This window comes from Protopterus annectens, chromosome 7.part1, assembly GCF_019279795.1.
Source record: "Protopterus annectens isolate FY-2018-M chromosome 7.part1, PAN1.0, whole genome shotgun sequence".
NCBI classification, from domain to species: Eukaryota; Metazoa; Chordata; order Ceratodontiformes; family Protopteridae; genus Protopterus; species Protopterus annectens.
The window spans coordinates 425,062,366-425,077,868 of NC_056740.1; the positions used below are offsets into that span (position 1 = coordinate 425,062,366).

General features: G+C 35.2%; 1 protein-coding gene across 1 annotated transcript in view; it reads right to left on the reverse strand.

The window, feature by feature from the left end:
* Positions 1-15,503, reverse strand: part of STAB1 (stabilin 1) — a 2,761,215-nt gene that overhangs the window by 213,828 nt on the left and 2,531,884 nt on the right. Inside the window, exon 67 of the mRNA XM_044078505.1 lies at positions 2,938-3,044. Coding sequence (XP_043934440.1) covers positions 2,938-3,044 — 107 coding nt within the window. The remainder of the gene's footprint in view (positions 1-2,937; positions 3,045-15,503) is intronic.

A 15,503-nucleotide genomic window follows, 5' to 3' on the forward strand; every position in this document is an offset into this window, starting at 1 on the left:
ATACATGTTTGAATCTACATTAAGCTCTGCAAATATCTTCCAAATGAAATATTTCTCTGTATAGTGAGCTGGTTAAGACCAGGGATACACTAGTGATGAAATCACTAAAATAAAAATGGAAGTCACTAAAGAAAGAGATTCAAATATATACCAATTATTAAAGTGTTCTTGAAGCTCCAAGAAGACTGGCTATACAGGTGCATATTTTCCAAGGATATGAAGGATATTGGGGAGATCATTAATATGAACTAGAGGATATTATTGGGTACAAATAATTATAGTCCGTTACTACTGAACTGTCCAAAAACAAATACACCTCACAGCCAAGGTCCTCCAACCACAGAAACAAAGTTTATTTCCCCAATAGATAGCAAAATGGTTAAGCGCTTTCATCAGTTGACTTCATCAGAACAATAATAACATAGAAAACACTCACTTAAATATAAAACATTACCCACAATTAAGAAACAGGTGACCAATCGTCAAAGCAAAACAGTTCTTAAAGTGAAAAGGTCCATAAGGAGAAAAAAGATGAATAAAATAGATAATAGAAACTACCATAATGCAATAATAATTACAATAAATATTATGTGGCATAAATATAATAATAATAATAATATAATAAAATGTACTAAAACCTAAGACATGAAACTTATCACTTTATAATTTGTATGCATTAATTTTATACTATGAAATAGATTGTGTAACTACCATATAAAATAATAATTACAATAGATCTGATGTCACACTGTAATATAAAAAATACAAAAAATACACTGAAACCAAGAACATAATACATAATATGAAATGCCAACCACAATTTATAAGCTCTAAATTTGAGCTCCGATTTGATACTAACATGGTCATTAAGGCCAGGTGGAACAGTGGCATTCAATTCTAATTGCCATCTAGCTTCTGCCCTAAGAAGTTTGTTGTTCCAGTCCCCCCCTCTTATATCCTTACCTACCACTTCGAGAATACCAAACTGGAAAAAGTGTTCAGGAAAGGCTTTAATGTGTTTAAATAGTGCATTTTTTTCATCATGTTTGGAAATGTTATATAGGTGCTCATAAATCCTCCTACATAACTTTATTTCCGTCTTTCCTACATAATATTGTTTGCTGAACTGTCACACTTCATTTAGTGAAATACCAGAACGTAGGAATAATATGCTCTTGCTCCCATCTTTCCTAAGCTCTAAACTGTACCTCTGCCTCCACCTTCCACTATCCATACCTATCTGTACCCTACCAAACACTAACCTACCTAACCTCCCCCTTCTCTTCATACTCTGTTTTTCCTTCCCTCCCACCTCCTACTGTATACAGACTAAACTATTACACATTTACATCTATTATTACACAGAATTATTTAAAAATCTTATCAGCCCTAATGACCCTATATTTCATATACCCTTTATCAATTTTCTAATCCTATGTCTCATAATATTATTTTATACTTGCATTTTCACTGTATGTATATATATTTTGGCTGTATGTATATGTATTTTGACTGCATGTATATTGTATTCACATGGAGTTTTCTCCCCAGGCCTCCATTGAAAAAGGGCTCACTTTGGCACAATGGACTTTCCCGGTTAACAAACTGCAAATACATAAATAAATAAATATCGATAATATAACACAAAGTACTAAATGTGGGAGATGCAGACAATATGAGTAGATACAAGTATGAGATTCATATACACATTCTATTTTTGGAAAAACGATCACCTAAATTAACCTCCTAGAAGTGAAATGTGATCACATTAATGTAAATGAAAAAGTTAAATGAGAAAAGACTAAAATCAAACACAGACTGTAACTAGCCAGCTGGAAATGCCTTTACCAGCTTAATTAATAATATTCTAAGTGTATAAACTAAGGTTAAAATAAATATAGAATCAAGCTATAAAACTTAAAAATCATTATAGCATTGTCATCTCTTTAGTTCTGAAATACATAAAAAATGAACTGACACTACAAGCATTTCTCCCCAGTCCTCCACTGAAAATAGGCTCTGTTCTAGTCGGACTTTTTCCCGATCAATAAATGTTAAATAAAAAAAACTGGAGTAGAAGACCACCCATGACATATATAACTTGTAAAAGCCCTACAGAAACAGTCGCCTTATTACTGTATTAAGGGCTCGTTGAGATCAGTGAGACAATAATTCAGAGTTTTAAAAAGCTGGAAGAATGGATAAAAGGGAATACATGAGGGCCTGGTTTGCATTTGAGTGTAGGATTAAGGAAAACATTTTGGAAAGAGTAAATTCCCTAATTTTACAGTACAAGATATTTCATATTTCATTAATGACACAGAGATCCCCACATATTACACACACACACTCTTTAGTAGCAAATTAAGTGATGTCAAGTACATTATGATGATTTACTCTACAGTCAAAGCTGGTGTCGCACTTGTATGTTAATCCTTCATTCCAGTTCTACTCTGTGATTAGGGTTAGTTACTGCTGGGTATTGTACCTTTTTGAAGATATTTTAAGTAATTATCAATTCAAGTTTTCTTTTTTTAATTATAAGTAAAACAGACAGAGAGGACAACGTTTAATGAAAACAGTACCTGAAAACTGACACAAGTACAGTGGTGAAAATATTTTACACATACATGTTAGCTCACAGTGCTGGTGTGGGACTGTTCATGCCTTCTAATCTTAAATCTCAGAAACACTAGGGCATTTACCCAGCTGATGCTGAGAACATTGATGTACCATTGATCAGGTATCAATGCTCGCTGTTCCATCCTATTTTCATTTCTGTCCTCGCTGACTGTAGTGAGCAATGAAGCAGTTATTTGAGCTGTTTGACATGTGAGCTTGTTGCTTTTATGAAGGCTAGAAACAAACATCCCCTGTCCTATCTACTTGTTTTACTTGCACGTCTAAGAAAAAATTTATCCATTAACTAGTACTTACCGAATAAAAAATTGTAAAGTTAGCATTGAGCGCCAGCACTTCCAAAAAGTTACCATTGCAGTAAAAACCATCACCAATATATCCAGTCCTGCAGGCACACTGCACATCTAGAAAAGAAAAAAAAAATTGTATTACATGCTAAGTAATTTCTTTCTAAACACAATTTCTACTTGAAATAGCTAACAATTCTTTCCAAAATCTTATGGTTAAAAATTTTAAAAGATGCCAGATTTGCAAATGGAAAGCTTGCTGAATGCTTAATGAAACACATAGCATATTACAATAGCTTTAGTAATTACTTCATTTATAAAACTCCACAACAGTTAAACTAAAGGTCGCTTGAATGGTTTACATTATTTAAGATGTAACAGTATCTAGTTGTGGTTCTAATATGGAATCTTGAGCATCAGAATACCAAGGAATCAACATGCTGAAAACTAATGCCTGAAACACAGAATGGTGGAAAACTGAACTGCAAATGTTTTTTTTTGCTGAGGGGAAGTTCCCCACACCCCCCTATTCACCAGACTTATACTATATACCAATTCCATGGTCACACCAGTTCAAAGAAGCGAGGAATAACCTAAAACAAAGGCAACAGTGCTGCTGCACACTTAGAAATTGCATTGGCAGTGATAGTCTATGATAAGCAGTGATCAGAGCTGTGTTCCTCGGTGTCCTGTGCTTTGGGCAAATTATGTTTAGTGAATTTTTCAGCCACCTGTAGATATACCCATAGTGGTTATATGTCTGAGAATTTGAGTCAGATAGTTGAGAAGAAGCTAGAGATGAGCAGAGTCCAACTGGGCATTCCTAGACTTGGAGAAAGCAAATGACCAGGTCCCAAGAAAGATGATTTGAGCAGTACTGCAGTGGTTTGAAGTCCCAGAAACATTGGTACAATTAATGCAGGCTATGTACAAGGACCAAAAGACTCAAGTACAAACAGTGTTTGGTCTCACAGAGGGGTACCCAGTGGGAGTGGGTGTTCACCAGGGTTCAGCGCTGAGCCCAATGCTGTTCATACTGGTGATGGACTATATCAGCAAACAGGTTAGAGGGGATAGAGCAACAAAGTTGCTGTATGCAGACAATGTGGCATTACTGGCAGACTTTGAGCAAGAATTTCAGCAAAGGATGGGGGAATGGAATGCAAAACTGAAAGCACATGGGATGAAACTAAGCACAGATAAGACAGTAGTAACAGCAGCAAATTGGGGAAATCAGAAGAAGCTGAGAATTGAGACAGAAGGGAAGATAGTGCAACAGGTTAATAGCTTCTGAAAAATTATATGACGTCTTCCTGTTTGTTTCTTACTGTTACTTGCATTTACATGCATGCATACCACAGTTCATTTACCTATTTATTCTAAACAACTAGTCTTATTACTGTATTGTACTGAGCACAATAAATACACGAAGACAACTGTTTCTGTTAATATGGTTTACTTTCACATTTTGTTTTCAGATCTACAAGCATGCAACACAGATGCTGTCAGCTCTCTATGGCATAGCCGGCCTTAGGCATAGGCCAACTAGGTGGCCGCCTAGGGTGCTTCTCTAGCAGGGGCGCTTTTCCAATATTTGTTTGGTGTAGGTAGACCAGGATAGGGGCACCAAGTGGTGTGGTGGGGGGGGGGCGCCGTGGAGCCCTTTTGCCTAGGGCACCAGTTGACCTAAGGCCGCTCCTGCTTGTTTATGCACAGTCATTTATACCAAAAGGTCTGACATTTTTTCTCAGAGTCTGATGTATAACAGTTTTTTCTTTGTATAACAGTTTTCCTTTGTTCCCTTGTCCTTGGTTCTTTGTAGTTTGATAATCCATGGAAACTCAGCCTTGCATTATCTGAAACGTGGTGTCCCAGCACTATCTGAAACTTGATGTTACATCTCTTTTCTTTGTTGATGTCCTTCCAGCTGCCACCTGCGCAGTTATTTTTACAACATACTCCTATACATGGATGCCAACATTTTAACTAAGCTATATATGCTTGTCAGCACACTTACTATTTTCTGCATTTTATACTACTTCTAAATTAACTCTTTATATTTCATATCATTCTTGCAGCTTTTTATTCATGCTAATAACAGTTTAAATGGGGACACAACACTATTTTCTTTCAGCTTCAAGTATCTGGGAGGGGTGGTGGAGGACAAGGGAAGTCTGAATAAAGAGGTCAAAGTTACAATCAGGGGGGCTGCAACTAACTGGTGTACAGTCTTAGGTGTAGTCTATGACAGAAGAATGCCAAAGAAGCTGAAAAGTAAGGTATATGACTAGTATTACTGTAGAAACCTGGGGAGTAAATGCAGAGCACATGAGTAATCTAGAGGTTATGGAAATTAAGTGCCTGAGATGGGTTGTAGGATGCACACTGTGGGATGTAGAAGAAGAAATCAGCACATAACATTAGAATCCAAAATAGATCCAATAGGTGGTTCAGATATGTGCAGAAAAACAGAAGACAATCTGGTAAAGATTTGAGACAGACGGGAAGAACGTAAGAGGAAACGAGGGCATTCAGCATAGAGGTGGATGGATTGTGTAAGTGAAGATCTGTGACAGGCATAAGTGTCGAAGAAAGCAGGAGTAAAGCATTGAATCGAGAGAGATGGTGACAGCTGACATGATACCGTGACCCTGTGTAGATAATGGGAAAGAAAGGCGGTGATGATGATGATAATGATGAAGTGGATCTCAAGCAATTCGCCTTGAAAGCTTTGGCTCTACTCTTGAGGTGAATCTTGGAATCCATTTTTGAGAAATTATAACCACTTTGTTATGATAACAGAAAAAGAAAAATTTAGCAAAGCTACACTTTCCACTGTGTGATACTTTAAACCTCTTGCAATAGAGACGACATGGGATATATGCAAATGACCCTTTAAGGATATCAGGTGTTTCAGCTAAATGGCGATTCTGAATATCCATGACCTTTTCTTTAAGTCTATTTATAGACAATTTCAGGTCAATAAAGCCAAACCCCACTAGCTGTGGACATGCATGTTTCTGCCTTGCCTTCTTATTCATATATCCCATGTTGGCTCTAATACAACAGGTTTAATGTATCACACACTGGAAAGTCAGCTTTGCTAGATTTTTCTTGTTGTGTTTTTTAACCGATTGTTTTTTTCTGTGTGGCCTTTTAACTCATTGTTTTAGTTGGTTAGTTGGGATATTTTGTAGTCACCTTAATGTTTATGGATATCAGTTGGGTACGACAACCCTGTGTTTCCAAATATTAGCCAAACATTCCACTTATGCTGTGCTGATGATGCCATAAGAAGGCAGAAACATGCATGTCTACAGCTAGTGGGGTTTGGCTTTATTGGCCTGAAATTGTCCATAAATAGACCACTACTGTACTACAATTTTTATTAGTTACCCTCACATGTTTTTTTTTCCAACCTGTGGCTGTGGACATTTAAACCGTACATGCTTCATCTGCTTACACAGGAAATACCCCTTCATATTGGATAATCCCAATTCTTCCTGTTCTACTGGAAGAATCAGCTTATCCCATTTGACTTTTGCCATCTTTCCCTCCCAGAAAAAGTCCTTCAGCTCTTTATTAACTTCTCTGGTTGATAAAAATATGCTAAAGGGACTAAAGAAATTTTGACTGCTTGTATCTTGCTATCCATATAAAAAAGCTTCCATTTTCCCAGTTTTTGTATTATCTTTTGTTTACTCTCTTCCCACATATCCTTAGGTGCCACACCAGAATAATTTTTAGTCCATACTCCTAAATACGTCATTTTATCATGTTCTCATAAATAAGGATATTGCTGAACCAATTCATGTGTAGGTACATAATTTACCGCTATTGCTATTGGTCCCAAAAAGATTTGAAACTGACTCAAAATGTTCCACAACACTGTAATGTTTCTGGGTTTTGTCAGGTATAAAATAATATCATATGTTGCAAATAGAGCCAGCTCTTCTTAAATACTATGCCAATTATATCCTTGAATTTCTGAGTCTCTTATTTTCTTTGCCAGTTGTTCTAAATATAATGCAAATACCAAAATGGAAAGAGGACACCCCTGTTTGGCTCCTCAGCTCAAGCAGAAATTGTCAGAAAGGACCCCATCCACTTTAATTTTCATCTCCAATCCCACATATATCTTCCTAATCAACCTTATAATTTTTTCAAGAAATGCAAATACTTCCTTTGCCCTGCTCATAAAGTCCCAGCTGAACTCTGTCAAATGCTTTCTCTGTATCAAGACCCACCAACAACAGTGGTATTTTCTTACATTCTGCTTCCCTCTGGATCATCAGTGTTGTCAAATGTTTGCCTCCCCTCCACAAAAACACACTGATCCATATCTATCAATGTTGGCATTACTTTTGTCATTCTTTTAGCTGCTATAGATGTGAACACTTTATAATCATGGTTTAGTATTGAAATTGGCTTGTATGAAGCTGGATCTGATGGATATTTACCTTCTTCAGGTATTACAGTCACCACCACTTTCTTCCAGGATGTTGGTACTTCTCCTCCTCTTAAAATACTGTTAAACAAAATCTTCCAGATCTTTATTAGTTTTTCCCTCCTAGCATCCAAACTTCCACAGCAATACTATCTATTCCTGTGGACTTTCCTGTAGATTGGTTATACATCACAATTTTTATCTCATCTCCTCCTGTCATAACCATTAGTAATTGAGCCTCATCTACCTCTAACCTTGGCATATTTAATTCTTCCATAAACATTTCTATTTGTATCTTTTCTTGATTTCCATATTTCTCTACTTCATACAGACTTTCATAAAATTTCTGAAATATTTCTAATACTTCTACAGGATCTGTTGATACCTTCCTTGTTATAGGCTCCCTAAGCTTGGTGGCAGGCTTTCTGTTGCCTGAGTCATTGTGCTAAAAGATTTTTGCTCTGGTATTATTATCAATAACAGCAGTCTTTCTAAACTCATGCGTATCTTCGAGGTGATCCCTTATTTTCTGTCTAGCTTTCTGCAGCTGATTCTCTTCTTGTTCTGTCAGAGTCCCCTATTTGCAATACTTTAACATTTGCCTTTCCCTCTAAATAATCGTTGTTACTTCTTAACCATAGCTCTATTTCATTTATGTCCACCCTATTTTTAAAATCCACCTTAATTTTATTCCACCCCCGGCTATATTTTCAGAAGAAATTTCTATCCTCTCAAACAGCTCCTGAATAATCTCCACTCATTCCTTAAATCCCTCTCTTTTCATCAGATAGGTGGGAAAGCACCAGTGTCTCATTTTTATTTCATTACCCTGTGTGTTTATTTTAGTTAATATTGGCGTGTGATCTGAAATAGTTATTGGGTATGTATCAGGACCTTCAATTAAATGCACATGTTCTTGTGAAATGTAAATTCTGTCTAGCCTAGCCCAGTTTTTATATCTTGGGGAATAATATGTAAATTCACTCCAAACTCCCATTACTGAATGCACACCTTCCATGCCTAATATTTTCATATATTTCTTCAAAAACTACCATCCTTTGTTATACTTCCCCTTCTGGGCCCATGAGACACATCTTCAATGCTACAAATGATATTCCAGTCCCCACCTACAAGAAATATTCCTTGCTGAAAACTGATTATTTCTCCCAGCACTTTCTTAAGCTTCATTATAGTAGATTTAGGTAGAATATAAATACATGACAGTGCAATCATCCTCCCTTGCCAGTAGCTCCTTAGCACTACAATCTGCCATTATTATCTTTTTTGTCCTCTTCTTTCACTACTGGAGCTCATCTTTCAATTAATATAAGAGCTCCTCTTTTCCTTTGTCCCAGGTATTCCGCTGAATAACCATCCTGAAAACCTTTCTTTATCAAATTCACATATTATGTTATTTCCAAGTGTATCTCCTGTAACACAGCTATTTGCACTCTAAATTTTAATATAGTTCACTACTCTTTCTTTTTTGTATTTATCTCTGAGACCGCTGACATTTAAAGACATTAAATAAAGCATCATTGCATTAAAATGTTATTATACCCACCTTTTATGTATAACACCTTTTTAGTTAAATGTCTAGTTCCAGCTTTTATGTTACATGCATACATGACATGTTGAAATTTTATACAGTTGTTTCTTGTCATATTCATTTGAGCCTACATTACATCTTTCAAAACCTTTTCTTTTATTTAAAGCCCTCAAAAATAAAAACACACCTCAACCCCCCACTAAACTTATTAACTTAATACTAACAGACAAAACTATGTATATTTTCAAATATTGAAGTTTTAGCCTCCTAAGAGGAACACAAGCTCCAAACTGACAGCCATAATCACAGACTTGAGTTAACCTAAAATAAAAGTTATGCATGCTGCAACCTATGCTTCTACTATGTACTAATTAGTTTTGTCTTAGCTTTATAGCTCTCTGAGCTGGGAAAACCCCTTAATGCTTTCAGAGAACATTATGTCCTAGCCAATTTCTCTTTTCTTTTTTTTTGTCAATCCATCACTCTCCACCACACTGTAGCCAGATTCTCTTTATCAGATTTTCTCCATGAAAACATGAGAACCAGACAGACAGTTCTCTTTATCAGATTGTTTCCATGGAAACATGAAGACCAGTTAGTTTTGTCTTAGCTTTATAGCTCTCTTAGCTGGGAAACCCCCTTAATGCTTTCAGAGAACATTATGTCCTAGCCAATTTCTCTTTTCTTTTTTTTTGTCAATCCATCACTCTCCACCACACTGTAGCCAGATTCTCTTTATCAGATTTTCTCCAGGAAAACATGAGAACCAGACAGCCAGTTTCTCTTTATCAGATTGTTTCCATGGAAACATGAAGACCAGTTAGTTTTGTCTTAGCTTTATAGCTCTCTGAGCTGGGAAAACCCCTTAATGCTTTCAGAGAACATTATGTCCTAGCCAATTTCTCTTTTCTTTTTTTTTGTCAATCCATCACTCTCCACCACACTGTAGCCAGATTCTCTTTATCAGATTTTCTCCATGAAAACATGAGAGCCAGACAGCCAGTTTCTCTTTATCAGATTGTTTCCATGGAAACATGAAGACCAGTTGCAGAATTGCTACTAAGAAATGTTTTTGCTAGAAAAAAGCCTCATAATATTCAGTATTCTTTTTATTTACTTGCTCTCTCTTAAAACATGCTACCAAATCAATCTAAGGTTCTTAATCCAGTCATTCTGCTATGCAGGAATGAGATAAAGCACATTAATTTTCCTCTTGTCATGTTTTTTAACCAGGCTTTTTTTCTTTTACATCCCAGTGCCTACATTTCTTAAAGATGAACAAGAAAAAGATGAGAAGAAGGGAGAAAGAAAATAATAAAAATAACAGCAGCACCTGTTTACAGTCCCTATTATACTTAAAAATAACAGAGAAAACTTTACTTTATATCATCTAAAGAAAACCATACACCACAAAAATAGTACTAATTAAGAAAAAAAAAATCTTTACTTACAGTTAACTTTCTCCCTCCTCTTCCCCTCCCCAAAGCACTTTTCTGAACATTAATGACATAAAGTAGGGCATATGCTTTAGAGTACCCACAAGTTCAACAAATTCTGAAAAAGTCCAATATTTCCAGATTTTCTTCTGTCATATTTCACAAATATAATTACTGCCTTGTAAACCCACATTAAGTTACTGGTTTTATTCCTGTTCATATCCATCTCCCAAATCCTGTATCTGCTTCATGTCCAACATACTCTCAATTATTCTAGTCAACTCTCATGCTCTCCTCCTTCTCTCCAACATTTTCCATTGAAACACTAGATAAGGTTTCACAGGTACTGTCTCTATGTGATCTTTATTACCAGAAGAACAAGAATCAGAATCTCCTTCCGTTTCACAGCTTACTTTTTGTTGGATAAACATTTGTATTTCCTCCTTAGCATGTACTTCATGAAAAAATAATTTTGTCCATCTAGGGAAGAATACTTTGAAGACAGCTGGGTACAGTAGTTTGAATCTCACACCTGCATCTCGACATTCCCTGAATAGTGGAATAAATGTGCTCCTCTTCTGCCTGTTGTACAATGAGTAATCATTCTCCACAAATACTCTGCTGCCTCCCAATTTTATTTACTTTGTCCTTCTGCCACAGTTCTGTCAGAATCAACTCCTTCTGCTAGTAGGATTGTATCTTTACTATTAAAGGTGTGTGTTGATTTCTCATAGCCAGGTTTGGAGCATACACATGATCTGCCCTTTCAACTAACAACTCCTGCTGTGGAATACGAGTCCAGTTGCTTATTTGTGCATTAATAAAGTTATTGCAATCTGTTCCTTTCAGCTTCTCTAGTATAGCTGAAAATCTCAAGTTTTCCCTATGTGCTCTGTCCTCTAATTCTATTTTATTTTTTAAATCTATTCCTGAGCAGTCTACTATTCAGCCAGCCTTTTCTTCATTTCGACCTTGGAGTTTTGCAGTTTTATTACCTCATCTGAATATCTGTTTAAAGCTTATTTTTCCAACATTTTGTTGTTTGTATTGATATATTCCATCAGTGTTTCATTTATTTTAAACAGGTCTGTGTGCAGTTGTCTTATATCTTCTTGTAGGTTATTGGAATTCATGTCTGGAGATTGCATTGTGTTTTGTTGAATAGCTGCAGAACTTTCCCCACTCAGTGTTTCTTCCTCACTTTTTGCAGCTGTATTTATTTTTTTCCTGACATCCAGGCAGTACACTTATTAGCCAGTTACTAAAATTTACCCATAAACACAAGTCTGCTGGCCTTCTCTGCTGAGTTTCTGTTTCCACAATAGTAGAGCTAGAATTAAGATATTACTCAATGTGCAGCCATCTTGGAAGTCCTGTCCGTAGTTGATTTCGTGTTGACTACATACCCTTTCAAATGTCAGTCATAGTCACCTCTTCTTTATATTATGTAAACAGTTTAGCACTTACCATGGCACTCACTCAAATTTGAAGAAGAATCAACATCTCCCTCTCATACTGGAAATGGTTTTCTTTTCTTTTCTTTCCTCTCATTTTCCCATTCAGCAGAATGCTCTCACTACCCTTGTATCTCAAGCTATTTTATTTTCTCAGCTGCTTTGAGAACTTTTATTTCCAGCTCTGATTCTAGTCTTTCCAGTTCAGTTTTCATTTTGATGAAATCTGGGGTGGAATGAGTTAATTTGTTGCATGCTGTGCGCTTACAGCTGCTGCCTGTCTGTCTACTTTCAGTAAACTGCATTTCAGGTGCACGCATAGCTCAAAACCTCTTAGAGCAAGAAATATGGACAAAGCCATAAATAAAAGTGGGACAAAGGCCCACAAATAGGGACAATTTTTAAACATTGCTCTTACAAACTTAGAATGTTGATAGAATAGCAAGTTTTGCATTAGCATGAATTTTCAGAGGGGTATGAAGTCTTTTAACTAAAATGTTAGTCATTATTTGCTAACTTCCGTCTTTAATGGTTTGGCACTAATTTGCCAGAAAACAACAATTTTATGAGAAACTGGCAAAAAATATGAGGCAAAAATCTGGGCATCCCACAAAATTCTGTACAGTTGAAAGGTATGGCTGCACACAAGACTGCTATTATGTCCTCCTTGTTTATACTGGCTTACAAAATTCCCTTGATTTCATACTCCATAGTCAGTTATAACACTGATAATTTTCTGTACTCTTCATGAATCATGTTGCCTGGTTCCTAATTACTCTGACTAGAAAATAAAATAAGTGCTGTGTAAGATATATATTGCTGTATATTTAACTTGTGGCTGTAAGGGTACAGACACGTTTTGATAAGCAAAACTGTTTTACAGGCTATGCAAGACAATTTTACAAGTTCCAGCAGCTACCTACCAATTAATAGGCAATGGCAAAGGATTATGGGCTTTAATGCATGCACTGCTGCCCACAATATTTGAATGTCCAATGTGCAGCAAACCAGCAGTAGGGCTTTAACTTCCACTGCTGCTATCAGTTATTCTAAGGATGCAGTGTTGCCATGGTAACAGCCAATTCCTGCCATATTCAAATAAATTCCAAACTGCAAAGCTACAGATTATAGTTGCAATCATTCACTACACTGGATTTCACCCATGGAGGACTTATCCCATTTCCTTTCAGTGCAACATTATTTATTTATTTATTTTTATTTATTTGACATTTGGTATCCGGGTTGGTCCAACTGAGCCAGAAGCCCATTTTCAGTGGAGACCCAAGGAGCAAAGCTCCAGTGTAATACAAAGAAATTATAAATGTACATTTAAAATTCACTAGATTAAGAAAAAATAAAACAACTGGTAAACATTAAGCAGAACAACGTAGTTACATAAAGCAGAGAAATTACGAAAAAAGTAAGCAGTAAATAAAATTGAAAATTAAGAGAAATATTATGTACAAATATAGTAACAAATCAACTATCTGTTGAACTACACATATTTACATAGGTTGTAGCTGCAAATAAAACATTAGGTGTTGACATCCACAGATAGGCAGGCAAACCGGGATAATCCATTTAATGTATAACTTTACTTAAGTGCTTTTCGTACATACTATGTACGAACTTCTTCAGAAAAGGAACAACAGTAAAAGTGCCATTTAAGTACCAAAAATTTGTAGTCAGCTGATGCATCAATTAAAATATAAAAACATATTAAAGGCACCTCACTAAAACACAACGAAGTCTGTATCAAGATGAAACTTCTACATGAAATGTGATTATAAATAATATATACACTGAAGAATTAGTCTAATTAAAAAAAATATATCAAATTAAATTAAATTAACAACCTTTTAAAGACTTATGTTAATATATAACTTACTAAAACTGACTGAAAGATCAATTCCTGTAATAAACAGCTAAGCAACAACAAATTACACATTAACAATAATACTTTCATAATATGAAAGAATCATATCCAAAATGTATGACCTATTACAAAAATATAAATTAAATAAACTATAAGAAGTGTAAATACCAAAATATATATATATAAAATGTATAAAAAATACGTGAAAAATATATACATGAAAAATAATAATAAGAACATTTAAGATTAATCCAATTAAATTCCTATCTACTAAGGCTTTTAAGTTTTAGCAAAGCCATGATGGAACACATATCATTTAGACCAGGCCAGTTGTATGAATACAATCTAATCTGCCATACTAATTCTAACCTTTCTAATTGAATGTCAAAGGGGCCACCCCTAACATTAGGTATTAGGTGATCTAACACCCAGAATATGAAAGTATGTGTAGGATATTCAGATACATGCTTAGCCAAAGCATTATCTAACTTGGATTTTTTTATGTTGTATACGTGTTCACAGATTCTATCTCTTAATCTACGAACAGTTTTACCCACGTAGAAACATGGGCAGAGTTAGCATTTGGCCAAGTATACAACCATTTTGGAATTACAGTTATTTTTGTACTTGCTTTTCAAATCAAAATTATTAATATTGATGGAATTACTCACTAGAATAAACTTACAATAAGGACAGGAGCCACAACTATGCATGCCTTTATTAACTACTTTACTTTCGGTGTTATTGATACTCTCCAGTAATTGTTTAAAGTTCCTATCCCGTCTTATTGTAAATTTAGGTGCTTTACCTACTTTATCTAATAATTCCTTGCTTTCTTTTCTAATGTTCCAATTTTTAGAAACAATTCCTTTAATAAAATAAAAGTCAGAATTAAAGGTTAAGGTCAAGCTGCATTCAAAAGAAAGAGATTTATTTTTCTCTTTACTAATATCTGATGGGCTGACTGTATCACCCAAACAATTCTCGGACCCTAAACCTGCTGTTTCTAAGATGACCATATCATTACATCTATTAACACCATATCCATTAACTATTGGTTTATAAACACCTCTATGTCTCATCATAAATTTAATCTAGTATTTTATCAATAAATCCATTCTGGTATGCTCTTCTAAGAAACATATCCTTTAGATTCCTGCATTCCTCAAAAAAATCATCCTCCCTTGTAACCATCCGTGCAGACCTTACTAACTGTCCTTTGACCATGGACTTTTTCTGGTACATAGGGTGAGCACTAGAAAAGTGCAGGAATGTGTTGGAATATGATGATTTTCTATATATTTTGGTTTCATATTTTTTGTCTACACTATTTTTTATTAATAGTACATCCAAATAAGCAATTTGATTTTCTTTGAAATTAAAAGTAAAATGAAGAAAGTCGGTACTGGTGTTAAAATATTTAACAAGATCTTCAGCCACTTTAATATTACCTCTCAATATAATAAAGATATCATCCAAATATCGGGTATAATAGGCAATTTGAGAGTTAATGTGCTCATTACCATATACATAATGCTTTTCCCAATAGCTCATAACCAGATTGGCGAAACATGAGCTGCAGGGTGAGGCCATAGCCACTCCACTCTTTAGATGGTAAAAATTATTTTTGAAAGTAATATAGTTATGGGCTAATACTATATTCAGTAATTCCTCTATTAAAAGACGTTCCGATAGAGGTGCACCTTTATCCTTTAAATTCAAAATAACCCATTCGATACCCAAATCTTGCAGAATAGAAGTGTAAAGATCTTTCACGTCTATTATAAGTCAATTAACCTGTTCATTAAAGGTAG